Source organism: Babesia bigemina, assembly GCF_000981445.1.
Source record: "Babesia bigemina genome assembly Bbig001, chromosome : I".
Taxonomy (NCBI): Eukaryota; Apicomplexa; class Aconoidasida; order Piroplasmida; family Babesiidae; genus Babesia; species Babesia bigemina.
The window spans coordinates 862627-887259 of record NC_027216.1 but is presented as its reverse complement, the minus strand read 5'-3'; the positions used below and the strand labels follow the sequence as shown (position 1 = coordinate 887259).

The 24633-nt window shown below is 59.0% G+C and overlaps 13 protein-coding genes across 13 annotated transcripts; 5 read left to right on the top strand and 8 right to left on the bottom strand.

Moving 5' to 3' along the window:
- Positions 1-22: 22 nt before the first annotated feature.
- BBBOND_0103910 (protein kinase CK2 regulatory subunit CK2B1, putative) lies at positions 23-1302 on the top strand (the record flags this gene model as incomplete). Its single annotated transcript, XM_012910812.1, has 5 exons — positions 23-220; positions 246-404; positions 440-652; positions 862-1188; positions 1225-1302. The coding sequence occupies 5 exons, from the start codon at positions 23-25 to the stop codon at positions 1300-1302; spliced, it is 975 nt and encodes a 324-aa protein (XP_012766266.1).
- Positions 1303-1434: 132 nt separating this feature from the next.
- Positions 1435-2077, top strand: BBBOND_0103900 (hypothetical protein, conserved; the record flags this gene model as incomplete). The annotated part of the gene is made up of 4 exons (XM_012910811.1): positions 1435-1534; positions 1570-1682; positions 1720-1911; positions 1946-2077. The coding sequence occupies 4 exons, from the start codon at positions 1435-1437 to the stop codon at positions 2075-2077; spliced, it is 537 nt and encodes a 178-aa protein (XP_012766265.1).
- Positions 2052-3251, bottom strand: BBBOND_0103897 (hypothetical protein, conserved; the record flags this gene model as incomplete). Its single annotated transcript, XM_012910810.1, has 1 exon — positions 2052-3251. One exon carries the CDS (start codon positions 3249-3251, stop codon positions 2052-2054), a length of 1200 nt encoding a protein of 399 aa, XP_012766264.1.
- An 81-nt stretch (positions 3252-3332) lies between these two features.
- Positions 3333-4021, top strand: BBBOND_0103895 (hypothetical protein, conserved; the record flags this gene model as incomplete). Its single annotated transcript, XM_012910809.1, has 4 exons — positions 3333-3465; positions 3500-3821; positions 3857-3935; positions 3971-4021. The coding sequence occupies 4 exons, from the start codon at positions 3333-3335 to the stop codon at positions 4019-4021; spliced, it is 585 nt and encodes a 194-aa protein (XP_012766263.1).
- BBBOND_0103890 (hypothetical protein, conserved) lies at positions 3979-7807 on the bottom strand (the record flags this gene model as incomplete). Its single annotated transcript, XM_012910808.1, has 3 exons — positions 3979-4287; positions 4329-5340; positions 5787-7807. 3 exons carry the CDS (start codon positions 7805-7807, stop codon positions 3979-3981), a joined length of 3342 nt encoding a protein of 1113 aa, XP_012766262.1.
- A 75-nt stretch (positions 7808-7882) lies between these two features.
- On the bottom strand, positions 7883-9331 carry BBBOND_0103880 (TLD family protein, putative; the record flags this gene model as incomplete). The annotated part of the gene is made up of 1 exon (XM_012910807.1): positions 7883-9331. One exon carries the CDS (start codon positions 9329-9331, stop codon positions 7883-7885), a length of 1449 nt encoding a protein of 482 aa, XP_012766261.1.
- Positions 9332-9477: 146 nt separating this feature from the next.
- BBBOND_0103870 (hypothetical protein, conserved) lies at positions 9478-13398 on the bottom strand (the record flags this gene model as incomplete). Its single annotated transcript, XM_012910806.1, has 1 exon — positions 9478-13398. One exon carries the CDS (start codon positions 13396-13398, stop codon positions 9478-9480), a length of 3921 nt encoding a protein of 1306 aa, XP_012766260.1.
- Positions 13399-14310: 912 nt separating this feature from the next.
- On the top strand, positions 14311-15045 carry BBBOND_0103860 (hypothetical protein, conserved; the record flags this gene model as incomplete). The annotated part of the gene is made up of 1 exon (XM_012910805.1): positions 14311-15045. The coding sequence occupies one exon, from the start codon at positions 14311-14313 to the stop codon at positions 15043-15045; it is 735 nt and encodes a 244-aa protein (XP_012766259.1).
- Positions 15046-15107: 62 nt separating this feature from the next.
- Positions 15108-18261, bottom strand: BBBOND_0103850 (hypothetical protein, conserved; the record flags this gene model as incomplete). Its single annotated transcript, XM_012910804.1, has 3 exons — positions 15108-15500; positions 15535-16240; positions 16283-18261. 3 exons carry the CDS (start codon positions 18259-18261, stop codon positions 15108-15110), a joined length of 3078 nt encoding a protein of 1025 aa, XP_012766258.1.
- Positions 18262-18493: 232 nt separating this feature from the next.
- On the top strand, positions 18494-20400 carry BBBOND_0103840 (pre-mRNA processing ribonucleoprotein binding region-containing protein, putative; the record flags this gene model as incomplete). Its single annotated transcript, XM_012910803.1, has 8 exons — positions 18494-18763; positions 18799-19014; positions 19051-19164; positions 19366-19416; positions 19452-19805; positions 19841-20027; positions 20065-20145; positions 20183-20400. The coding sequence occupies 8 exons, from the start codon at positions 18494-18496 to the stop codon at positions 20398-20400; spliced, it is 1491 nt and encodes a 496-aa protein (XP_012766257.1).
- A 7-nt stretch (positions 20401-20407) lies between these two features.
- Positions 20408-20707, bottom strand: BBBOND_0103835 (hypothetical protein, conserved; the record flags this gene model as incomplete). The annotated part of the gene is made up of 1 exon (XM_012910802.1): positions 20408-20707. The coding sequence occupies one exon, from the start codon at positions 20705-20707 to the stop codon at positions 20408-20410; it is 300 nt and encodes a 99-aa protein (XP_012766256.1).
- A 23-nt stretch (positions 20708-20730) lies between these two features.
- On the bottom strand, positions 20731-22460 carry BBBOND_0103830 (peptidyl-prolyl cis-trans isomerase, cyclophilin-type family protein, putative; the record flags this gene model as incomplete). The annotated part of the gene is made up of 10 exons (XM_012910801.1): positions 20731-20781; positions 20817-20885; positions 20923-20952; positions 20988-21049; positions 21084-21568; positions 21624-21733; positions 21769-21914; positions 22037-22102; positions 22137-22205; positions 22241-22460. 10 exons carry the CDS (start codon positions 22458-22460, stop codon positions 20731-20733), a joined length of 1308 nt encoding a protein of 435 aa, XP_012766255.1.
- Positions 22461-22538: 78 nt separating this feature from the next.
- BBBOND_0103820 (hypothtetical protein, putative) lies at positions 22539-24423 on the bottom strand (the record flags this gene model as incomplete). Its single annotated transcript, XM_012910800.1, has 2 exons — positions 22539-22646; positions 22687-24423. 2 exons carry the CDS (start codon positions 24421-24423, stop codon positions 22539-22541), a joined length of 1845 nt encoding a protein of 614 aa, XP_012766254.1.
- Positions 24424-24633: the final 210 nt, after the last annotated feature.

Here is a 24633-nt window from a genome sequence, read left to right as displayed (position 1 = left end):
CAGTATCCTAGAACACGCAGGCATGACACTGCCACAGCTACAATATCGATACAACCAACCATTTTACAAATTATCGACCGCTTTAACTTCTGCTAAACGCTCTGGAACGGCTTTTGCGGCGCCAACATGTCTTCCGCGTCCCCCACTCCTTGCAGGGGACGTTAGCCGCCTGAACCCCGTGAAATCCTACCTGGACACACAAGGGTTGGTGGCATCCTCGGTATTTTCCGGGTATCGCTTGGCAGGTGCGCGCTCTAACGGCGCCACTTCGTTCTCCGGGTTTCGCTACCCGCGACATGGAGGAGGATATCGACGACTGGCAGGACCTATCTGTCGAAGACGGTGACGCAATGAGGTGGATTCAGTGGTTCGCCTCCCTGGAGGGTCACGAATTTTTACTCGAGGTACGTTTCCGGCGTTGTCGGCTGACTGTCATCAGGTGGATGAGGCGTACATTCGCGACCAGTTCAACCTGTGCGGTTTGAAGTCCATGAAGAACTACGACAGTGCGATGGACATGATCCTGGGATTCGCTCCCTCTGAGGAGGTCTTCATGGACACGTCCTTTTTGGACCTGTACAGGAGCGCGACGGATCTCTACGGGATGATCCATGCGCGCTTCATCACGTCGCCCATGGGCCTTCAGATGATGGTGAGTGGCCGCCGCGGGCGGGTACTGTGTACGTGATCTGTATGCGTGCGTGGCAGCGCTGCCGTTATCCGACTGCCTGTCCGTGGTATGCGTTGGTGTTGCTACATGTAGCCATCGGCATACACGAAAGCTTGCTTTACGTGGCTGGTAACGTCGAACGCGGTGCCGCTTTTATCATACCGTCGTCACGCGCGCTCACAACGGCTCAGAAGGAGAAGTACCAGCAGGGCGTGTTTGGGCACTGCCCACGTGTAAGGTGCCAGCGGCAGAACGTGCTGCCCGTCGGCTTCAGCGACACGCTGCACAACCACCGCATCAAGAAGTACTGCCCCCGTTGCCAGGAGGCGTACATTTTCAAATACGGCGAGGCACACGCCGACATCGATGGCGCCTTCATCGGGCGGTCCTTCCCGCATATATTCTTGCTCACGTTCCCGAGTCTCATACCGGAGGATCCACCAATGCCTTACACTCCGCGCATATTCGGCTTCAAGGTGCACAACATCAACTCATTGATCCAGATAAAGCTCGAGAACGTAAGTTTTCTGACTGCGGCGCACATGCCTGCTCAGGGCGAGTTCGGCCGTCTGCCGCTGGCCAATGGCAAATCGCACGATGTGAACAACATGGAGGACGAAAGTGAAACCTAGTTGTCTAAACGAGTAGTGTTCCTATAATGTGTCGCTCACCTAGTCGCGTCGCGCCCCCATCCGTGTCGGCTCCGGAGTCGCGGCCGGCGGCTGCGAGGCGCGCCATCACACCGCTTATGTTACCGCGCAAAAATGCTGCGATTCAGTCTCTTGCGTAGGGCCACCAGGGTCCCCGACGCTCTGGTGATGTTCGGCACGCACGCCGAGCGTCTGCCTTTCGTATCGCACCCAGGTATGCGTTCCCCGCCGTTCTCTGACCGCTATCAGGCGTCATGGCCGTCGCGCAGCTGTTGGAAATGAAGTCCCTGGTCGAGCATCGCGCCCACTTCACGCAGGACGACGTCAACAGGATGTACGAGTTCGACTCGTCGCTGGCGGAGGTAGGTGCCATATTTAGGCTGTGTGACAGTGGCGCAGAAAGCGCAAGTTGCGGTCGACCACGACCTTCCGATTTCGCACTACAACCTGGAGTACCTGGACAAGCCCGGATTCCTGGAGCGCCTGATCGAGGAGAAGCAGCTGAACGAGTCTATAGCGTCCGAGGTGCTGAGTGCGCCGGAGGGCTCCTACGAGCAGCCCGAGTCGATGTCGAAGTACCGCGCTCCCGAGGTTAGTGCTTTGCGCTGTTTTGCAAACGTTGCAGATACCGCTGGAGTGGCGCCAGCACGAGTTGGCCCTCACCCATGCGATGGTCGACGTGCAGCCGTCGATCCTGCGTGAAATGGAGACCCAGAGGAAGATGCGCGAGTTCATGGAGCGCCAGAAGAAGAAGTGAGCGCGATTCTGACCCATTCCTCGGGTACCACGGGGTCTGCTTCGTGCAGCCGTGCCTCGACGACCCTGTCCCTGTATATGGGGTGAGGGAACTGCAGTGCGCACAACTCAAGGCATGCTGATTCAACCGTCGCCCTAATTTTAGTTGTATTTTGATGAGGCGAACCTGTCAGCACCACCAGTCCCATCGAGGATAGCACCTCCACCATGTGCCGGTTGACCAGGTGGCTGCTGGTGACTATTTCCACGTGCCTGAATTGCGATAGGGCGCTCCGTCGCGCTTTGTTGTCACGAAATGCCTGTTTGCCATCTGCAACGCGTCCACTCTGCACCGCTGTGCCGTACTCAGCAGTCCGCTCGAGGTAGTCCCGCAGGTTCTCCATGATGTAGGCGAAACTGTACCCTCCGTTTTGCCTAGAGTCGGTTGTAGGACTCTTGTCATCAGTTACCGCAACGCGTTCATCAGCCGTGTTTGCGGAACAGGCGCCACTGTCTTGATGGGTTGAAGCATTAGTGCTGCTGGAGTCGACGTCATCCGACGGAGCGCAATGGTGTTTGCAACTACCCGTATCGTCGAGTCCAGGTTCCCCTTCATCAGATATACGCTCCGCGCATTCCGTTACGCCACTGCGCTTCACAGAGACGTCGTGGGCTGATACAACGCGCGATCGTGCGAGGAATTGCGATAGGACGCTCCGTAAGCGTTCGTCGGGGAGGGCGGAGAGGCGTTTCAGCGGTTCCACCTTTGCCTGCGTCCTGACGTCGAAGCGGGCCACGCCCGATGACACGCCTTCACGGTGGTTGTAGCACGCAAAGGCATGGCTAAACGGTGAACGCCGGACGAGGGCCCCGTTCGCCGCCCGGTTTGCATGGACTATGCACTGGTAGGACATGGAGCACTGCCCGCTTTTCAACGTTGCCGCGATCTTATTGTGCATGGCGCTGTCAGTGCAGCCGATTATCAGGCCGCTCTCGCGCGCTGCGAGCTTGCCGGGGAAGGATATGTTCTTCGCGGGTACTCCCAGCTTGGCGGCTAGCACCGGAGCCATCACGGCTTCCCCCAAACGGGGGTCAAACGGCGTGGTCAGGAACCATCCGTATGGCTTGTAGGCCACAAAGAACCTGTTCGACGGCCCTGTGAACACCACCCTGATTTCGTTTTGCAAGTAGCTCATTTGCGGTTGTCTACTGGGTGTGTAGGTGGCGCTGAGCCACGTCGTCACAAATCGTTTTTGCACCTCCGCAGCCGCGACACAATGGAATCCATTTCCAATGTGCACGTGCTGCCATGTCTAATAAAGGAGCAGGGCCCCGCCGACGTGGCTCGCGGATTCTCCGACGGCGTGTTCAGCCTCAACGCTGCGTCGTCGGACGCCGCCGACGGGTTATGTAAGTGCACAGCTACGGAATCGAGATTCTACAGGCGGTTTCACGCTGCTTGATGTCTGCGGCCAGGTGGCGGAGACAGTGCCGTTCCAGGTTGAGGTCACCGAGCACATGGAGCAGGACGTCTACGCCTCGCAACACGGGACCGACCCGTTGCTGGGTCGCGAGCGTCTGTGCGCGTTTTTGCGCGGCCGCTGTCTGCGCGGCAGCCAGCTTGACCTGAGCGCCTTGGGATGCCGGCTCTCGATGGTCGAGGTGTCGCCTCCAAGCTCTTCCTCCTCTCGCAAGAGCCCTATCGCCAGTAACCCAGCCATCCGTTCACAAACCCTCCGCGAAACAGCCGAAGTCAAAGCACTGACGTGAGTGACCCAGCATCTTGGCTAAACTTGTGCAGGGTCTGGGACCAAGACCGCGACATAAGTCCGCTGGAGCCGTTCCTGGCAGGTTACAAGCATATAGCTCTGGCCTCTGCGGTAGTTGCTTGATCAACCCCTTAACACAGTCTCAGCTCTCGGACTACTCGGGCGAGCGCGAATTCGTGGAAAGGTCAGGGAATTGAAAATGCAGTTTGTTGGCGGCGTGATTGATCATCGCCAACGTGCGCTGGTCGTGTTGGTCCTGAGACCGCCGCGCTATCTCTTCGGCCAGGAGCACTGCCTTCACGAGGTCATCCTGCCCACCGGACTCTGCAAATCCGTATGCGATGAGGGCCGCGTCGCGAAGCGAGATCGTATCTCGCGAGCACTGAATGAGCCTGTCGAGCTGACTTGACAGGCACCTAGTGCTGGGCTCCGGCAGGCGCCACTTCCCGACGAGATATACCAACTGAATAAACGTTATAGTTGCATCGGTACAGCAGGACCTACGTTTGCGAATTGCGTCGGCTTGAGCTCGGCCATGCCGAGCGCTCTCTGCAGCTGAGTTGCCAGCGATGAGTGCTGGAAGTTCAATTTGACGATGGCCGAAAGCAGGAAAAGCATCAGCTGTGGATCCGAATCCACAGTTTTCCTTTCCAGCGCGGTTACTACCGCAGCCGCTAGTCGGGGATGGACGTGCTTGGCTTTAGCTGCGCCGCTCAAAACCAGCACCGATTGTTGAGGCGTGAGACGCTCGACGCGTGGCACGATCTCGTCAGCAATGGCGTCCAAAACGTGTTCCCGGATTGCATACCCGCTTTTCGCGATGCTGGAGTAGAGTTGCGTGAGTGACCTGAGGTCCATTTCGCCCATCCGTCCGGCGGCAGCAAGCAGCAGCTGCAGCATCGCCGCTTCCACCTCCTTGCACTGCCCGTAATTCGCACTCGCTGCCACCACCACCATGGCCAACGCCTGCGGGCTGAGCTGGTCAGCGCGTTTAACAGCCTCCCTGAGCAGAACCAGGGTTGTATCCTTGTCACCACTGCCGGCGTAGGTGTGGATCAGCATGACCACCGGGTACGGACCCTGGGCCGTGGACACGCTGTCCACGACTTGCTTCTGGAACCTCTGCAGCAGCTCAGTATCGCACGCCCCGAGCCGCTTCAGGCCGTAGAGGATGCCGCAACATGACAGCAGGTCACATTGATGCAGCTGAGACAAAGCCTGGTTGCGGATTTTACGCAGCAGGTCGTCTGGGCAGTTCCCCACCTTCGCCAGGGTGACAAGCACCCTGGCAAGGTGCTTGTGCCCGAAGGAGCTAAGAATGGCATTGAACCGCTTGAGCAGCTGCGACCACGTTTTCGCGTCGTTGGGGCCTCTCCGGTGCACCTCCTCGATGAGCGTCGTGATCCTCGACACTCCAACCCAAGGCACGGCAGCAAGGCTTTCGCGAGAGACGGGTCGTGTGACGATCATTCCCCCGGGCAATCGTGCACCTTCTTCTCGCGGATGGCGGCGGGCACTGACAGGTCCTCGTCCAGCAGCCGGATGGGCTCCCAGACGGCAACCGGGGTGTCTTTAGCTTCCTTTTCCAGCAGCTTCATGAAATGCTCCAGGAAGGCTGCCCTGTGATTGCGCCGCGCGAGTTCGACCGCGCCGTGCCTCCACGGGCCGCCAAGCTTTCTCCTAGCCTTCCAATCGGCCCCGTCCGCGCACGTCACCTTTAGCTTATCCTGTAAAACATTTTTCCGCCTATTGTTGCGGACAGTTGCCACGAAAAAGGCTCTCAAAAAGGAGTGGAGTGCATCCAGCGTCGTGATGTCCCAGCTAGTGTGTATCTCCATCTTGAAGCAATGCGTAAACATCGTCGCCTTGGTCTCAATCCCGATCGGCTGCGTGAGCACCAATGACTCGAAGCCCATGAAGACGTTTTGTGCGACATACGGGTCCGCTATCAATTTCAGCAGCATCCATATCATTTCCAGCCTTGGCACCGTGACTGCGCAGATCGCGTTGAACCCAATTGAGATGTACAACAGCGCATCTCCACGATAGTACAAGAGGTCTTCTTCTTCAACCCGAGGCGGGCGGTTCTGACCTCCGTCCTTGAGGCGAACCGGCTGCAGAAGGTGCTGAAGCACAGCCTGTAACGTGTTGCAAACACGCCTTGCCACCTTGGCGGTATACTTCTGCTGCGGCAGCATCCGCATATACCCTGCCATCCGCGAGAGAGATTCACTGATCTTCGTGATGCAGCAGTACCTTACCAGCGCCGGGCCGGCGGTGCGCACAGCAGCGTGCATGGTGTCCGCGATCTCCTTCAAGAAGGGCGCCATGACACACCTCTCCTCCACCGTGCTCGTATGAAAGTCCTTCATTACCGGCATTATCATCATGATGACCAGTTCGCAGGTCATTAGAACCAGGTTTTCCCAGAACTCCCCATGTTTCTTACATTGCTTCAGCGTGCTCGTGCAGAACCTCAGCGTCCGCTTCGGAGTGCCCATAAGCAGCAGTATCCTTCGCATCAGGTCACCCACGTACGGCACCAGCTCCTGCCGTAGGGTTGCCAGGCACGCCGCCATGAGCGCGACGGCGTCAATTGTGGTGCCCATTGGTGACTCCGGCGCTATGCGTGCCTCCTCGGGATTATCCTCCACAATCATCGTCATCCTTGTAATTGTGCATCCAATGGCGTTTACGAGTTCACGAACTGTGAAAAATTGCTTCCCCGTTTTCTGCACGTGTTGCCGTGCGGCCTTCCGTATGCTACCGCCGCCCGCGACTAAGTGCGTAACTGAACTCTTCGCAGCGGCGCACATCTCCTCGATAGTATTACCGGCCAGGCCCACCTTGTTGGCGATTTGTTTGCAGAGCTCTCGGATGTAGCATAAGGCTGCCTCATGGTCTGCTGGTAAGATAGCGGCAAGACTCAGTATGCCCAGGTCGACCGGGTCAGGCGCATGCAGCAACCTACTTGCCGCTTCCCGGATAGCGCTGTACTCTATAAACCCACACACCTCTCTCAACGCTGTCAACGCAAGCTTCCGCTCATCGTACGAACCGCCCACGGCAGCTTGCAGCAACGCCGGTATCACCGTCTCCTGTTCCCGTCTCCTCAGCAGCAGATTGCCCATGAGCCTATATTTGCATCCCGAGGGCAGCATTTCCAAATTACAGGGATGCGTATCCCATATGTCGGCAAGCGATGTGGCCAGCACTTGGTCGACGTAGATGTTCTTTTCGTCATCTTTGACCAGGGCCAGACACATCACCCGCAGCCTATCCTTATCCTTGTCGCTGCCTGATTTCATGCAGACTGCCGTCAGCAGACTGATCTGTTGCATTAGTTCCAGGTCGCAGGCATCCCGCGCTAAGGTGAAGAAGGTGTCGACGAGGCGCTTGATGTATTCTATGCAGTGCACGCGGCTGATGTGGGTGAGCACGCGGTATGCCATAACGGCCAGTTTGGACCATCCTCCTACTTCGATGGCCCAGATGGCACAAAGCGCCACCGCTTCGGCCACTGTCGGCCGCCACTTGTCGTACATCATCTCCTTGGGCACTACCGCAGCGAACGCCTCCGAGGTGATGTCCTTCACGGTGTCATCGCCCTTAGACGGGCGACGTAGCGCACTTCCAATCCGTTCCTTGACAACTCTCAGCATGAGTACGCCCGCCTCTAGCCCTCTGTGCTCATAGTCCGGCAGTTTGACGCGCAGGACGTTCTTCAGCGTGCGGTCGTCGACGAGCTCGCCTCTTCGCGCCAAGGCAGCCCATCTGCCGCTCCTTCCATACAGCAGAGCGACCTTACTCGCCGCCCGTATCTTAAACTCGACGATCTCGTACGGAACAGCGGCGCAGTCGGCCGCGCCATCGCCGCGAATGCCCGCGTCCGCGGAGTGGCAAGAATCGGCGGCAGTGGACGCAAGGTCACTGCCGCCGTGCTTGCGATTTGCGCGCCTGGCTCTACTAGGTTTGTGCATCATTTAAATTAGTCATTGAAATTATTATGTGTAAGTCACGTCTTCGGGCGGCGCCCGCACCCCTCCGGGGGGAGCGTGTTAGACGAGGTAGCCTCCGAAAGTCCAAACTTCCATTTCTTCTATGTTGAAAACGAATGTGGGTGCGAGCGGGTCGTTGCCGAAGGTCTCGCAGGCGGCGGTGGTCCCGCTCTGGAACGCGTCGTGGATCGACAGCGCGGAGTTGGCGCCGCCGCCGATCACGATGGTGTTCTCGTTGGAGTAGACGTAGCACTTGTTGTTGCCCTTCGCCCTGTACACGCGGATTCTGCCGTTGTCGAACTTGAAGACGAACGTTTCGGCGGTGCCATAGAACCTGTACGACAGCTCTATGTGTCCCGTGAAAGTGCCGAAAACGTTGCCGTGGTCGTCCTTTATCACCATGAGGCAGTGCTCGTGCCCCTGCAGGTTCTTGTAGAAGGTGCCGAAGGACACGCCGTCGTGCGAAGTCTTGAAGGTGACCTCCCAGTTCCGTATGGCCAGCGCCGGCGGCAGGTTATCCACCAGCTGGTTGACCATGTCCGCCGTGAGGATGCGCGACTTCTGCGCCACCCTCTCGCGCAGCTCGTTCTCGCTCTCGGCGATACCGTGCACGTAGGGGGGCTGCTGCGTATTTTTGCCCGCGGCCTTCCTGGAGCGGCTGTCGGAAGGGCGCCGGCGGCGCTGCTGCGCCTGCTCCTCGGGCCGTATGCTCTCAGTGAGCATGTGCAGCAGCTCGTTGGACGTAAACGGCACGCGAGAGATCCTGCTGCGGGACGGCATCGCGGCCGCGCGCTTCTTGGCCTCATCCAGCGCGTCCATGAGCGCCAGAGTGCACCGGTGTGCGACTTCCTTCTTGAAGAAGGCGAACACCACGAACACCTTAGCCTGCACCGCGCTCTGAGGCGGCCTTTCCTGCGGCGGCTTGGGCGTCGAGCCGAACCCCGCCATGTTGGCGACGTAGCTGAGCTTCGAAATGCCCTGCGACACCAGGCTGATGGAGCGCGACTCTTTGGGCGGCACCGTATGAGGCTTGGAAACGATGCGGTGCTCGCAGAAGAACGGGTCGAAAGGGTCTTCCACCGCCGCGGTGGCCGAAGTGTCCCGGCGGCCGTTTTTAAGCAGTATCTGCAGCAGGCCGTTGCAGTGCATGCTGCCTCGGTCGTACGAGCTGAGGTCCTCGGCCGACACACCTATCAAGCCGCACTCCTCGATGCTCACGAGGTCCACGTGGACCTGGTAGTAGCCCCGTCCACGCTCGTAGACATTCGCGTCCCTGGCGTCCGGCTCGAACGTTATCGCCTCCGTCGTCAGAGTCAGCGTGCCCAGGATCGGAGTTCCCGTGATGCAGTAGTGGCACACTTCGCTGAATATGATGGAGTCGGCGTACGACTTCTGCTGCTTCGACGCATCCGCGGCATCGACCTGCTTCGAGGCGCTCCGGGAGACCTCCACGAGCTGCCGGAAGGTCCCTGGCGCCATAAACGCCGCCATATCCTCAGATTTGTCCATGGTAGGGTCACATTTTCAGCTGAAGACGCTTGGGGGCGGAGAATCACGGCGCGCGTGGCTTATGCATCAGCGCGACCCGCGTGCTTGCACGTGTATACAAGCGCCCTAGCTATTATCGACGTTAGAGTAACGAAGCTTAAAGTGTACTAATTTGTCTCCGTATGCGACTGCGTCGCTGTGTCTGTGTGTGGCGTGGCGTCGGAATACAAGTCGTCGCCGACAGGGAAGTCATCCGCGTCGTCAGCAGGTTCTTCCGTCACGCCGAACGCCAGATCCTGTTGTGCATAAAACCTCTTTAACATTTCGTATGAATCAGTAAGCCCCTGCCAGTGGAAGACGGCTCTCCGCTGTTCCTCAAGCCTCCTGATGAGCCTCAGGCGCTTCCTCCACACCTTGTTGAGAATCTGCCTAATTGTTAACTGGCTGTCGTAGTCGCCGGATCTACGCTTCTTCTGTATCCGCTGCTCGTGTTCGGTTATCCATTGGTACAATTTAATTTCATCGATCAGTGCGGTCCAGGCGCCGTCCGGTAGGTCGGGGACGGCGTTGTACATAAAGGAGCCCATTTCGTATCGCATAACCTGCGCCAGCCTCGACATGTGGGCGGACTTCTCTAACGCGCCTACCAGCGATTCCTTGTAACAGGCGAACTCCTTCTCCCACCGCCGTTCCCACCTCTGCAGGTGAAGTCGAATCAGAGGCTCAACAACTTCGAAGCACTTTCGCATCGTATACATGCACAGAGCCGTACACGCAGTATAATACATTTTCAAATCGTAGACTCGCGCGAATTCCGGGAAAACCGACGCCACCTGCGCCTTCACCCAAGTCGCGAAACTATCTACATTCCCGGGGATGAACAATTCGAGCGGTTGTACGAGTTTTGCCATGCCCTTCTCGGTATCGTGGTGTTGGAGTGTGAAAACCTCAGATTGCGGGTCTGCCAACTGCGCTCTGATAGCGCCCTTCCAGCCGCCCTTGGTGATGGATTGCATATGCACGCCAAAATCGCAGTATACCGCACTGCTTGGGCTGGTGAAAGAATGGTATATATACGTTAGAATCAACTGCATAACGAAGCAGAGGGCGAAAAAACAAACTATCGAGATGTACCTGTATTTGTTGGCAATGTTCTGCGTAGAGATCTCATCGGTAAATTGGACCTTGACGCAGCAACCTATGGAACACTTGCCACCCTTGCAGTCACAATGGACTGGTTGACGTGACTCATCACACTTATCCGTAACACAGTAGTTACATCCGTTCATTTCGGTTACGTATCGGTAATACGCGAATAACCTGGTGGCAACACCGAAACAGCATGTCTTGTACTTCTGGTCGACCAAGAATTCTGTAGACGGTGACAAAACAAGATTGCCATTTTCGTCACAATTATCGGTAGGCTTAGAAGCGACTGGAGAAGCGCCACCAGCAGGTTGAGTTACGTTTTGACCGGTATTTTGTGACGCTTGTGCACCACCACTACCGCCATTACCACCACCTGGTACTGCAGCAGGACCTGGTGATGGCGTTGAACCTGATGATGATATTTGTCCAGCACTACCCGCTGCTGCTCCTCCGACTCCCGACGGAGCACCGGGTGCACCTGATGACCCTGTACTTGCAGCAGCAGTACTCGATAGCAGCGCAGAAGACGCTGTTGAAGACTGCCCTCTTTTACTTTTCAGTTTTTCCACCTCCTCATTCATCACTGCAGCTGTAGTGAAGTAGAGGTATGATATCGGATAATGCTTGAATTCGTATCTTCGTCTGTGGAGATGCGGATACTTGTCTCTTTTGTCACAAAGCATTTTCAGATATAACGTACTGTGGCAGCATGATCCGAATTCCATGCTACGAATATTGAAGTGGTGACAAAATGACTCATTTAGATTCTGAGAGTACTCTTTTGCGAAATCCATCGTTCGTACTTCCACTATGGAGCACAGTGGGCAATCGGCATCCAAATACCCTATGTAAAGTCTATCCATGTCCGGGTTCCACTCTTGCCAGCAACATGTGAACGGAGGCTCTTCTACGGTGGATAGGCAACACATTTCGCTCCTGTTTCCCACCGGCACAGCTTCGAGCAGTAATGTCAGATCACAATCGTCGCAGGTGGAGCTTTGTGCATTCCGCAACACATAGTGCTGTGCTTGCTGCGTCGTAATCCATTCAACGCATTTCAGTTTCTTGCAAGCGGCCTTTCGTTTTGCTTCTTCAATCTCCTCTTCATATTCATATTCCTTCTCCGTTACGCAAACGCAGCCTAAACAACCCGTCGCACAGTCATTTTCAAGCAAATTCTTACAAAAGCATTTACTTTCCCTCTTTTTCTTTTTCTTCGCAGCATCCTTAGCTTCAACGCCTGTAGCTTTCTCGGAATCAGGTTTAGTTTTTTCTTCTTTCGCCGGTGCTTTTGCAGCACCAGCTTTGGGTGATGCTGAGGCACCTTTTCCTTCTGCCTCAGTGCATTTGGGTAGTGATTCCTGCGACTGCTGAAGTGAAACAGCAGCTTGTGATTTCGTTGGCGTAGATGGTGAAGTAGGGCTACTTGACGAACCACCCGCCCCTCCTGCAGAATCGCCGCTACCACCCTTATTTTGTTGGTTCTCCTCAGCCTTAGTAACCTTTTCATCTACTGCAGCAATCTTCTTTGTGCATGTTACTGGTATAAGTTCCTTGGTCTTGCAGTCACCATCCTTTTTATTGCACATAGTGCACTCAATACACGTCTTCTGAACCTTGCCCTGGCTACTAGCACCAGGTTCTGGAGTGCATTTGCATTTCAGTGGGAAACATCTTCCCATATTATAGGTATTATCACATTGCTTTACCCATATAATGTGATTTGTTGAGACACTGGGGGATTTCTGTTTAGCACCTGGGCTCCCGGCCCTCGATGGGTCATACCTACCCCTACATTCAAAATTATCCGCCTTTTGTTTACAGAAGCATTGCGCGTCCGCAATTGCTTCACAACAGCTCTTACTAACGAGCACACCACTACACCCTCGCAAAAAGGCTACGGATACAAGTTGTCCAATCCCGTAGCTCAGGGTGTATCCCTCAAGGAACGAGGTCACAATGCAAAACCAGGTGAGCGTATACGGTTTTAGCATCGACAAAGACGTAAAGTGCATGTATATCGGCACGTGCAGCGTATTTAGCAGGCACATGACGAGAACAGTTACGTGCAACATGAATTTGCACGACCGGGGAAACGGCAGGATCGCGCCCATGAGGACCCCGGCGCCCAGCGCCCATTCCTCGAACCCGGCAATATACATTAGCCTGTAATTTGCAAGCGGCAACTTAAACAGCTGCGCGTGGGGAGGCAGGGCCCCTATTATTGCAATCAGTATGGCCATACAGGTGTACAGCGGCATCATCTTCTTAGACCTTTCTCTTAGGATCAACCCGAATAGGGGATGCGTTCTCCATTCAACAAACGCATTCTTGTGTGCTTTGTAAAACTTCCAAAGATCGACACTGTAGAAGCTGCATTGTTCTCCCAATGCGTAGCGCATCGTGATTGCTGCCGCCATGGCAGCGCACTTGGTCTGAATCAGTGCGTGGGAGGGAAACTCCCTCAGCACCAACCTCATAAACATGTTCCTACGGAACCACGGCAGAGCGTTGCAAATATCCGCCAATTCGTACGAAAACACGCATCCGCAGAGGAATGCCAGAGTAGTAGCTGCGTTATTCGAAAACTCCGTGGCCGCCTGCAGCAGCAGTAACGTGTTCATTACGGCACCTAGCGCTAGTATCAAGCACTGCACGATGAGGGTGTACGTCCCGCCGCCGCTTAAACCGAAAACCAGGAACGAGCAAATGAACTGTACCACCACGGAAGGAGTTATCAGAGACGGCAAGTAACAGCGTGGATCTCCTGCCGCTATTATCGTAAGGAAAGTGATTAACTTAAAGACGGTATACATCGTCTTGCCTTGGTCGGCATTGTTATCGGCCAGCAGCATGATGTACTCCCTTCCGATCAGCAGGCAGCATCCCATGAAGAACGCCTCGGCGAGCCTGCCGAGGCCACACTTTGTTTGCCTCATGTCTCCAATGCGATTAAGTCACCCTGCGCTTACCGCGACTGAATCCTCCGTGCCGCTGGCAGGGCTGCTACCATCAAACCTGCCAGCGGCGGTTTAATAAGACAAGTCTGAAGCGCCTATGCAACCCGGGCGTTAGCCGGTATCCTATCCCAAATATTAACTCCTGCAAGCGTCCTTTTTGCCTGATGGCAATGTGCGTCAAAACGATGGCGATTGGGGACAACAGGAGGCTGCCTGCTTGCAGGGCAGCCTTATCGTCAGTGCACACTTATCTTTGTTGGCACATTTAACAGCGGAATGGCGCCACAGCGACTTCTACATGATTTTACTTAAAGCTAAAGCGATGATCGCCGTTTAGAATCGCTGATGCTGGTGAGCCTAAAGGTCAGACGGCCGTCCGGTTCCGTCGACCGTGACCAAGCGTTGGAGACTACATTGCCGATGCTATAGCTACACAGTAGAACAACAACTGCGTGGAAGACGTACACAAACGGATTCCAGCGGCCGCATCGCATAAGGTGACGCCAGAGTCTGGGCTCCATCGTTGGAGTTTACGAGCGTAAACTGCGCGGTAGCGGGAAGAAGCTAATATAAGCGTGGCCATCTACGTATCTACTGTTGTGCCGGTTCATTTATGGCCAATTTTCGTTCCGATCGATGGGGTGCCACGTCCGCTATTACTCATAGTCACTCGCAGCCATGGGTCTTTTCAGTTGCTGGCCCTGGATGTCTTTACCTGTCTTAGATACTTGACGGCGGTTGCGTATTTTTTCCGCTGGTGCAACCGCGCGTCTTCGCCCTGGGCACGCGCGTTATCGTAAGACACGCGACTGGAAGGCTGCGTGCTGCCCCTCACTGGCACGCGCGTCGCGAAATGGGCGCGCCGATCGCGAGAGTGGACTACTCTTGAAGATGCTGCGTCGCTTTACGAGGCTAATCAGGGCGGTGGAGCGCGACCAGAACTTTGTTCAGCTGCAGTACAGCCTGCTGCAGGAGTTCGAGGCCGACCCCGAGCACGGCGGCCCGGCCTTCCGCAAGGTCGTGGAGGGCGCCATCAGCGCGCTGTCGACCATAAAGTCGCCGGATGCGCCGGCGAAGCTCAACGCGGAGTGCGTGCTGCTACTGGAGGAGGTCGCGACGTACTGCCGAACAGCGTACCCATGGCCGCTGGTGAAGCTGCTGCTGCTCGTGGTCTGGAGCCATGCCTTCGACGAGTTGTATGAGATGGAGCAGGCGTTCACAGGCACGATATACAGCAAGCAAGAGTACTACGAGGAGCGGCGCGCGGCGCTGGAGCTGCTCTTCAACTTCCGCAAGCCGCCCATGACCCTGCAGCGCCTGGCCGAGATCCCGCTCCGGCAAACGTACATGACGGTCAGCAAGCTGGTGCATGCGTATCGCAAGGTGATGCTGGTGCGCCCCCTGACCGACAAGGAGGTGGGCGTCCAGTTCTCCCTCACGAGCGAACCGTCGGAAGAGGCCGACATGGAGGCCCTGAAGCCCGTGGAGGCCGCTTTGAGCTCGTGGTTCGAGGTGATAAAGGACCCCAGGGGCTACCAGTGGCACGACGACTATTGGTTGGGCTTCTGGGAGACGAAGCCGGAGGAGGAGCCCCCGGGGCCGGTCAAGCGCCCGCTGGAGGCGTGAGTCGAGCAGTGGCCGCTGGCAGCCCGCCGGGCTGGTAGCCGCACACAACTATCGCTAAATGTTTAAGAACTGTGTGACGTGTCCGCCTCAGTGATGTCTTTGAGTTTGAGCGCTTTCAGCAGGTGGCGCCCGCGCTGCTCCGGTTCCAGCGCATCCCACTCGCGCAGAAACACCGTGGCCACGTTCCAGCCCGACCGCTGCAGGTGGTCGATCACCCTGGCGGACTGCCCGATGGCGCGCTGGTAGGACTCGATCCTGTTGACCGTGGCGTCCGCCGCGGTGTCGCCCTTGGGCGTCCACCACCGCAGCTCGTGGCTGGGCGGGACGCAGTAGAGGATGTGGCCACCCTGTGGCAGCCGCCGCTTGCACTCGGGCGAGTCGAGGACCGCGTGCGCGAAGTAGGCCTCAGTGACACGCGGCTCGGCGCCCTCCAGCCCCAGCTGCTCCAAGGTGCCCTGCGAGCCATGACGCGCTCATGCCTAAGCCTACCTTAAACTGCAAGTAGTGCGGCGACGCCTTGAAGTCCGTGCACAGCTGCTCCCGGTGGCTGAACCAGTGGTAGCAGGGCAGGTGTTCCAGCAGGAACTCCGACTTCGCCAGCGCGCCCTCTTCCGTGCCCGTCGCGAAGCCCCCCACCAGCAGGGAGATGTACGTATCGTACAGCTTGCGATGAGCTTCGGCGTCCAGCGCGGCGAACGACACCGCGTCGCCGCCGTCCTTAACCTCGCGCTCGCAGTCGCGCACGAGCTGGGTGAAGACCCGCTCGAGGTCCTCGTTCACCGTGCCGAAAAGCGCCATGGCGTGCAGCAGGTTGACCTGCGCGGGGCGGCTTAGCGCGTCGTAGTCCCACCTGGACAGGGTCACGGGCTTCCTGGCGAGGACGTGCTCGAACAGCTCGTTCAGCTTCGCCGTCCGCATGCCGAGGTGCGCCAGGCTGGTGGCGGCGGAGACGAGCACCTCTGACACGACAGCGGGCTCGTCATCCGCCACGGACATGATGACCGCCTCCTCCAGGCGTTCCAGCAGGTTCTCGTGCCTCACGCCCAGCTCCGAGAGGGTCCGCATCATGCTCGACAGCTGCGCAGCCGGCGCACCCATGATCTCAACCTCCATGGCGTGCGACAGCACGACCTCGAACAGCGGCTTCGGCAACATGCCCGACCGGTTCACGTTCTGGAGCAGCAGGTCCAGGTGCCTGAACGACAAATGACGCGTGCGTGACGGTGGCGCGACTTACGGTATCGTGAGGTGCCTGACGTGCGCAGGCGCATGTTGAACGACGAGCTCGCTGAGGATCACGGCCGGCGAGGTCTCCGAGCACTCGTCCCTGGGCAGGCTGAGCGCGAATTTCGATATCTCCAGCATCTTGTAGAACCCCTTGTGGCGCTCTGGCGTCTCGAGCAGCGGCGGGATGGCCGCGGCGAGCACGGCGTTGGTGAGGTTGCCGTCCTTGAAGCGCGCCGCGTACCTCAGCACCGTGAGGCACTGGTGGTGCGCCAGCTTCAGCACGTTGGACTCGATCCTCTCCGCCAGCTTCTGCAGCAGCACGCGGCGCTCAGCGGGGCCGCAGTGGCGCGCAATGCCGAGCAGCCGCAGCATGGTGTTGCACGACATCTGCTCCAGCGACGTGCGGAGCGGCTTGTTGCTCTCAAGCGCGGACCGCAGCGCGTTGTGCTGCGGCAGCACCATCTGCAGCTGCACGAAGTAGAAGTCCATGACGTGCCTGGTCGTCTGATACTTGAGGTCGGTGATCAGCGCCAGGCAGCGGCGCTCGAGCACGGCGCTGACGGGGGCGTTGTAGCACCCCGCAGCGACCAGGTGCTTGCAGAGGTTGGAGCACTGCGGCAGCGACAGCGAGTAGACGTTGTCAGCCAGCTCCTCCAGCGGCAGCTGCTCCAGCGCCCTGGCGAGGTCCTCCACCCACGCCTGCTGCACCGCCGCGACCCTGACGTAGTAGTTCGCCGGCTTCTGCATGAGCACGTTGACCACCATGGCGTCCCGCGACGTGTCCAGCACCTCGAACAGCGCCACCCAATCACGCAGCATGAAGTCGCCCGAGCGCTTGACGAACTCGCGCACCAGCAGGTCCACGCAGTTCCGGCTGCCGTGCCTCATCTGCGGGTTGATCGCCTTGTGGTGCTCGAGGTAGCAGTGCGCGATGTCGATGAGCTCGGCGTGCTCGAAGCGCTGAAGCCTGGCCTCTATGAGCGGCCACACCGCCTCCAGGACGCCCAGCGCGTTCTTGTAGACCGGGTCGCTGGGGCGCAGCCGCTTCTGCAGCGTAGTCACGCCGTAGACGACGTTCATCAGCGACGAGCACAGCACCGACTTCGCCTTCTCCTTGGCGCCTTCCGCGGACTCCACGCGGTTCATGTGCCGCGCCACGATCTTGTAGCAGTGCAGGAAGGAATCGATCGTGTTCCGGTTGTCGCTGTTGCGCGCCACCAGCCAGAACAGCTCGGACCACTGCTTGAGCTTCATCGGCTTCGTGGTGACCATGCGCAGGAAGTAGTCCAAGTACTCCTTCTCCTTGCTCGGCAGCTTGATCTTGGCGATGGAGTCCAGCGTGGGCAGGCTGCACTGCCTCAGGATCTGCGGCGTCTTCGCCACGATGGCGCTGATCAGCTCCGTCAGGTTGTCGCTGTCTATCGAGTGCATCTTGAGCACGTGCAGCAGCTGCGCGGCGTACGTGAGCTTGCGGAGATCGCCGAGCCGGGTGTCCTGCAGCAGCAGCTGCTTGTACTTGTTGAGCACCTCGACGGCGGACGGCCGGAGGGGCCCGAAGGCGCCGTCGAGTGAATGCGCCGACACGAACTCCGCCGTCTCAGCGAGCTCGCTCGCGAACGCGCTGTAGTCCTGCAGCGTCCGCTCTACAGAGTCCCAGCTCTGCAGTTCACCGTCCAGGACGGCGCCGAGATCCGGGCCCGGCCGGGTGACATCGGACGACCGCGGCAAGTAGACAGCTCTCGGCAGCTTGCAAAGGGTCAACACGGCGGATTTCCTGTCCCCGGACCACTCCGCATCCGCGTTTGACGGTATCGTCAGGCCGTGGAAGACGGAGTCCACCGAGCTGAGCACGTAGCGGTGGGCCTTGTTCGCGCAGCACCTGTTGAGAACCGCGCACAGATCCTTTGTTTCCGCCCTGCTTCGCTGCACCACGGCGCGCACGGCCTGGATGGCCCCGCTTACGGCTACCGCCGCGGCCTTCACCGTCATCGGCCTCGTCGTAGACCGTCACCGGCGAGAGGTTGAAGAGGCGCTCAGAAGCGTAGGCGGCGGCGTTACAGCGCCAAACAAGCCATTTAGTTGCGATATGTGGAGTTTGTATTCCGCTGTGTGGAAGCGGGAGGGCACAGGAGGAGCTCGGGATGTGTAGTAGTGCCCACTGCACAGCCGCGGCGAAGGCCGAGCGCCCAGTGGTCAGTGCCAACAAGTCTTCCACATCGCAATGGTATTTTCGAATACTGCCCAGTTATACCGAGCGGTGCAGGCCTCACTGGTGGACTCCTTTCTGGACGACCTCGACGACCTCGAGCGCGAGGAGGAGGCGGCGGCCGACGTCGCCCCTTCGGGCGGCAGCGCCGAGTCCAAGGTCTACGACTCCGACGAAGATGCGCCGATCATCGACGCGGTGGCGGAGTACTTCAGCGCCGAGGGCTCAGCGGGCAGCTCGTACTCGGCGATGGTGACGGACCCCGTGATGAACGGCTTGGTCGAGGTAGGTCCCTGGACCGCGCTTTCAATTCCCGCCAGCGTGTCAAGGCACTCACTCTAGAGAGCGCAGTTGATCCCGGCGAGCTCTCGCTGATCGAGGACTGCAACAAGGCGGTGCTCGAAATCGACAACGAGATCATCAACATTTACAACTACGTGCGCGACATCTACTCCAAGCGCTTCCCAAAGCTGGAATCGATCGTATACTCGCCTCTGGATTACATTTCGGTTGTGAAGCGCGCGCAGAACGAGATGGTGGGCGACCCGTGAGCGTGTCTTTACGCAGCGCAGGATTTCACGAAGGTCGTGCTGTCGGACCTGCTTCCGAACACCATGATCATGGCGGTCACCGTGGCTGCCACCACGTCGTCCGGGTCTGTGCTGTCAAGCAACGTGCTTAAAGAGGTGGGTTGTTGCGCCTCCGAGGCGCAGATGACGATGCGTGTCACTGGCCTTGTCAGCGCGCATGAGCTGTGGTGTGACCGGCAATCACGACGTCTTTGAAAGCCAGCGCATTACTAAAGCTGAAGTTTCACGTCCTAAGTGTGTGCTTCTTCAGCCGTATAAACGTGGACGGTGTCGTGGCTCGCACTCACGATGTTGCAGGTGCTGATTGCCTGCAATGATGGGCTGCTGCTTGCGGAATTTCGCAACGACGTAGGCTGACGCTGCGTGCAACACAACCGTGTCAGATTCTGGTGTACCTGGAGAGTCGGATGACGCTGCTGGCGCCCAACGTGAGCGCGATAATCGGGAGCGCCCTGGCCGCTCGCCTGATCACGCAGGCCGGCGGGCTGACCACCCTGGCGAAAATGCCGTCGCAAAACATCATGCTGGTGGGAGGGAGCCGCAAGGGCGTGGTTGTTCCGGGAGTGATCCACTCGTGTGAGATCATCCAGAACGCCGAGCCCTCGACCCGTAACCGCGCCGTGAAACTCGTGTCCGGCAAGCTCTCCCTGGCCGCGAAAATCGACATGTTCAAAGAATCGAAAGACGGCTCCATGGGCGTGCACTATCGCAATATGATCATCCAGGCGCTGCAAAAGGTGAGTTGGAGGGCGGTGCCCACAGCAGTTGCCAGGCCCAGGAGCCGCCGCCAGCGCCCACCAAGAAGTCGCTACCGGTGCCAGACGAACGCAAGTCCACCAAGCGCGGCGGCCGCCGTTTGCGCAAGGCCAAGGAGCGACTGGCCACCAGCGAGTTCCGGAAGTACGCCAACCGCCTCAAGTTCGGCGAGGAAGCGGAGGACGAGTACGGCCTCGAGTCCGGTGCGTTTCACGTCGTTCTCGTCACCAACGCCGACAGGGTCTGGGCTGGGCATGATCGGCAAGTACACCGGCTACGGAAGGCTAAGGCTTCAGCACAAGCAGACGAAGGTGCAGCTACGTAGGTTTAAAAGTTGAAGGTGTCTAACGGCCCGCAGCGAAGAAGCGACAGGTTGCCATGCAGAGCAGCGGCGCAACCAACGGAATGTCCTCATCCTTGGTGTTCACGCCGCTACAGGGTAGGCCAACATTTGTCACCAACAAGCGCGCCGCAGGAATCGAGTTGTGCAACCCCGACGCGGCGAAACCGGCCGTGAAGAAGCAGAACTCGATACTGGACAACACCAGCGGGTTTTTCAAGGTCGGCAAACGCTAACCACCCCTCAACTGTAGAACCATGTGTATCGTAGAGCCGGGCGTGACCTTGTAGTCCTTGAGCGTGAGCTCGTCCGAGAGGTGTCTGCCTGCGGGGCAGTGAGATGGCGCGACGCCACGGCGCTTACCGGAGTAGATGAGCCGTATCTGCTGCAGTTCGAAGCCCGCTGCATTCGATGCGTGTCGCGTAAAATGTTTCGCCTACGTTCGCTCTCCTGGAGGATGCGCTTCACCTGCGCGACGGTGTCGCAGGGTTCAAAATCGAAAGGAACGCGCTGCCCTGTAAGTGTTTTGATGAGTATCTGCATTATTGAGGATGTGTGTAACGGAGTCACCGCTCCCGTCTGTCGCGGGAGCCGCCCCCCGGATGGCCTTTGGTTCCCTGCGGGTGTATGGGTGTGACGCCACGTGACTCACGTCCTTCCGCAGCGCGCTCAGGCGCCCCAGGCTGTTGTCTTTACCTTGCAGCGGGTCGAACACCGTGAGCTGCGGCAGCATGATTCCCCGAAGTGCTGGAACTAACGGTGTCCTTGGCAGCGTCGACCTCGTAGGCCTGAGCGAGATAGCGTGTTTGCGTGGCACTCGTACCTTAACGGAGTCCACAGAGAACTGCAGCTTGCGTCCCGCGAACCAGGAGCCATCGGCGAGGTCTGCTAACGGTGAGCGCGTCCAGCCATTCAGTACCTTCATCGGTTTCCTGCTGCGCCTTGGCCGCCAGGGCGGAGTCCTTGGTGAGCTTGCCCAGCCGCTTGGTGAACGCTGCGAAGCGCTCCATGACGTTGGGCTTCGCACCCGACAGCTTCATCTGCTTGCGGGTCATGTAGCTGGCGCCGTCGTGCCCCTTGAGCGCGGTCTCGGCGCCCCGCTTCTTCGACCGCAGCTGGCTCTGCAGCATCTCGATCTCCCGCCGGCGGTCGTCCGCCTCGTCACCACTTGATTGGGACTGTTCATCAGCGCTTTCGTCGTGCCCTTCCTCAGGCGCGTCCCGGGCAGTTGCCGGTTCGGCCGCTCCTGCCCTTTCCACATCGCGCAGCACCACGGACTGCTTAGACAGTTTGGGGTCCTGCAGGAGCTCGTGGGCGCTTTTCGCCTTCTTCCCGATCCTGACTGGCACGGCTCCCTCGTCATCGCTGTCGCCGGCGCCGCCGAACGACAGCAGGCACGCCTTCCTGCGGAGCCGTGACGGGAGCGCTCGGGCACCGAGGCGGTCGGACCGCAACTCACCTCACGGACACTACCTCCTTCTCAGCAGGCTGCTCGTCCTCCTCGTCGCCCTGCTGTTCGTGCAGCGCCAGCAGGCGCGGTTGGATGTCCGGGAAAGGGTTCGCCAGCACCTACACCCGTGTCAGCGGACTGCTCCACCACCTACCTCAACGCGGATGATCCTAGGGGGGTGGGTGGGCCGGTCGTTGGCAGGGTTAACCTCCGCCTGCCCTATCTTCATGAGGTTGTACACGGTCGCGCCCTCGACCTTGCCGAACAGGGTGTACTTGCCGTTCAGGCAGTCGGCGCGCTCTGCATGTAGTCAGTGCGCCGTCAGTACACTTTCACGAAAACGTGGCGGCACTAGGGCACGTGAAATGCCGTAACGAGGCGCCCATGACCACGGTTCAATTGCGCCGACTCGTTGTACCCACCTAGCGTTATGAAGAATTGGCTGCCGTTCGAGTGCTTGCCCCCGGTGTTGGCCATGCCAACGAGCCCTGCGCGGGTTGCGCCGACGACGCTGCCGCCTACCCCGGTAGCGGAACTTCAGGCGAGACATTATCTCGTTCTCGAACGGCTCCCCGTAGATGGACTCGCCGCCTGCGCGTCGTGACAACGGCGTGGAAGGCACCGACCGTGACCCGTGCCGCTCGGGTCGCCCGTCTGCACCATGAACTGCGGGATTATGCGATGGAAGATGCAGTTGTTGTAGTAGCCCTCGAGGCACAGCTGGACGAAATTGCGCACGGCCTTCGGGCACTGCGAGCTCCACAGGCGGATGTCTAACTCGCCTTCGCTGGTGTGTAAAATCACCCTGCCGCGGCAGGGCGGCTCTAGGCAGTATACTTCTGACATTTAAAATGGCTAGTGTGACACAGGGGCGCGGGACCCGGCGGCAGCCGCGGAGTCCCGCGCGTCCCCAGGGCGGCGTGCTCAGCGGTTCAGCCTGCGCGACTGGATCCGGATGCTGTAGCCGTCGTCGACGCCGTAGTACTGGATCTCGGCCTCGTCGTTGTCCATGCGCTCGCTGATGGGCATGTCCTGCGCGACGTGAGACGCAACGTGCTACATGCTCGCTTACCCCGCTGTTGTAGATGAGGACCACGTCCGACAGCGTGAGGCCGTACACCTCGCAGCAGATGACCTTGAGTTCCAGCACCGTGGTGCAAAGCGGGATCGACCGCGTCACGACGGGCTTCAGGTAGCTGTCGGAGTCGCCGTCAGGCACCAGCTTGACGGTGATCATGCGCAGACCCGGAGACACGAACACGCCCTCCTTGGGGGGCGGGACATCGCGCTTGCCGTGGATCTCTTCGAGACGCGAGCTGTGAGGCTCGTCGAGAGCTTCGTGGGTGTTGGTGCTCTTGAACGGCGTGCTGTTGGCGTGCTCCAGGCTGAGGTAGTACCGCTCGGCGTTTATGCGGTCGTACTTGGTGACCTCAGTGCCATTCAGCACCTTGAGCTCCGGGAAGATGGCAATCAGCACCTGCCGGTGGACGCTCTCCTCCGCCTGCGTCGCCTCCTTGTGGAGCAAGCACAGCCTGAGGCGCAGCACCCTCAGGCGGGGGAACACGACGGCCAGGTCTGACACGACCTGCCAGTCGTGCACGTAGTTTTCCTCCATGTGCAGCTCGTCGAGTGCCGCAAAAGCTTTGAGGGGCTCAGGCCGGTCCTTGCCGATGAGCAGCGCGGCTCGGTACAGGGACAGCGGGCTGCCGGTCTCCGGGTCGACGCACAGGTTGGACAGCCGGTTTTTCGTGATGATGAGCCTCGTGAGCGTGGGCGCAGATTTGACGAGCCGCAGCACGTAGAACCAGTTCCACACGGAATTCTCGGTGAGGTCGAGCGACCTCAGGCTCTGCAGCGGCTCCAGGGTCGGCAGCTCGACGTACATGTTGCGGCAGAGCGACAGCGACTTGAGGCCCTTGACGGTGCTGAGCAGCCTCGCAACGTTCCCAAAGTCGAGCATGGTGTTGTTCAGGACCACGGTCGCCAGGGTGGACGACTCGAGCGGCTTCTCGTCGTTGAAGACCAGCATGTTGCCCGACAGGTCGAGCGTGTCGACGCGCGGCAGCATGGCCAGCAGCCCCCTCACGACGTCCCAGTCGGATATCAGGTTGTTGGGTAGATGCGCTTCGCGGACCCTGGGGAACGCGTACCTGGTGCAGTCGCCCAGCCGGTCGATGCGGCAGTCCTGCAGCCCCAGCATCAGCAGGTTGGCGGTGTGGCTGAAGAACTCCAGCGCCTCGTCCCTGCCCACGAACTCGTGCCCGATGCGCCCCTTCCCGTGCGGGCTCGACGATTCGCCCGTCGGGTCGTCCGTGATGTACCTGTTGTGCACAGCCCGCTCCATGGGCACGCCAAGCTGCACGTCGCACTCGCGCACGAACGAGCACGACCTGTTCTCGAAGTTGTCAATCGTGGTGCGCAGGGCGTACGCGGCGGCATTCTCCCGCAGCCACGGCTCATCGTGGCCGCTGTAGACGTGCTGCACGGCCTGCATCACCTTCTCGCAGCGCCTCATGCGCTCCGGCTCGAAGTAGAACACGCCGTCGACGGTCCCGTTGTGCGTGCCGACGCGCCAGTTGTCCCACTCCACACCCAGCAGCTCCGCCTGCTCCTCCTCAGTTTCCTCAGGCGGGGCGTCCTCAGGCTCCCCGTTAGCAACGACGCAATGGAAGCTGCGCCTGTCGGACGGCTTCCAGCAATGTTTCGCCGGTGCCAGGCCGCGCCACCGCACAGTGGCGATGTTGCCGCCTAAGATGACCCTCTGGCCGACGCGAACCGGGCCCGTGGTTGTCGGCGATTCATCCGACATCGTGCCTATCTTTTTTGTACGCAAGCATGTCTCAGATGCTTTGCAGTTGCCGCGATATCAGACGCAGCCGGCACATGTCGCGGTGCGCTGCCATTTGTACACCTGCGTAGACGCCACACCGGTGGGCGATCCCCGAATTTAGCTCCCGCCGGGCACGCAGGCTGGCGTTAATCCAGTGGAAGACGCCAGTCAGTGGACGCCTGCCGACGT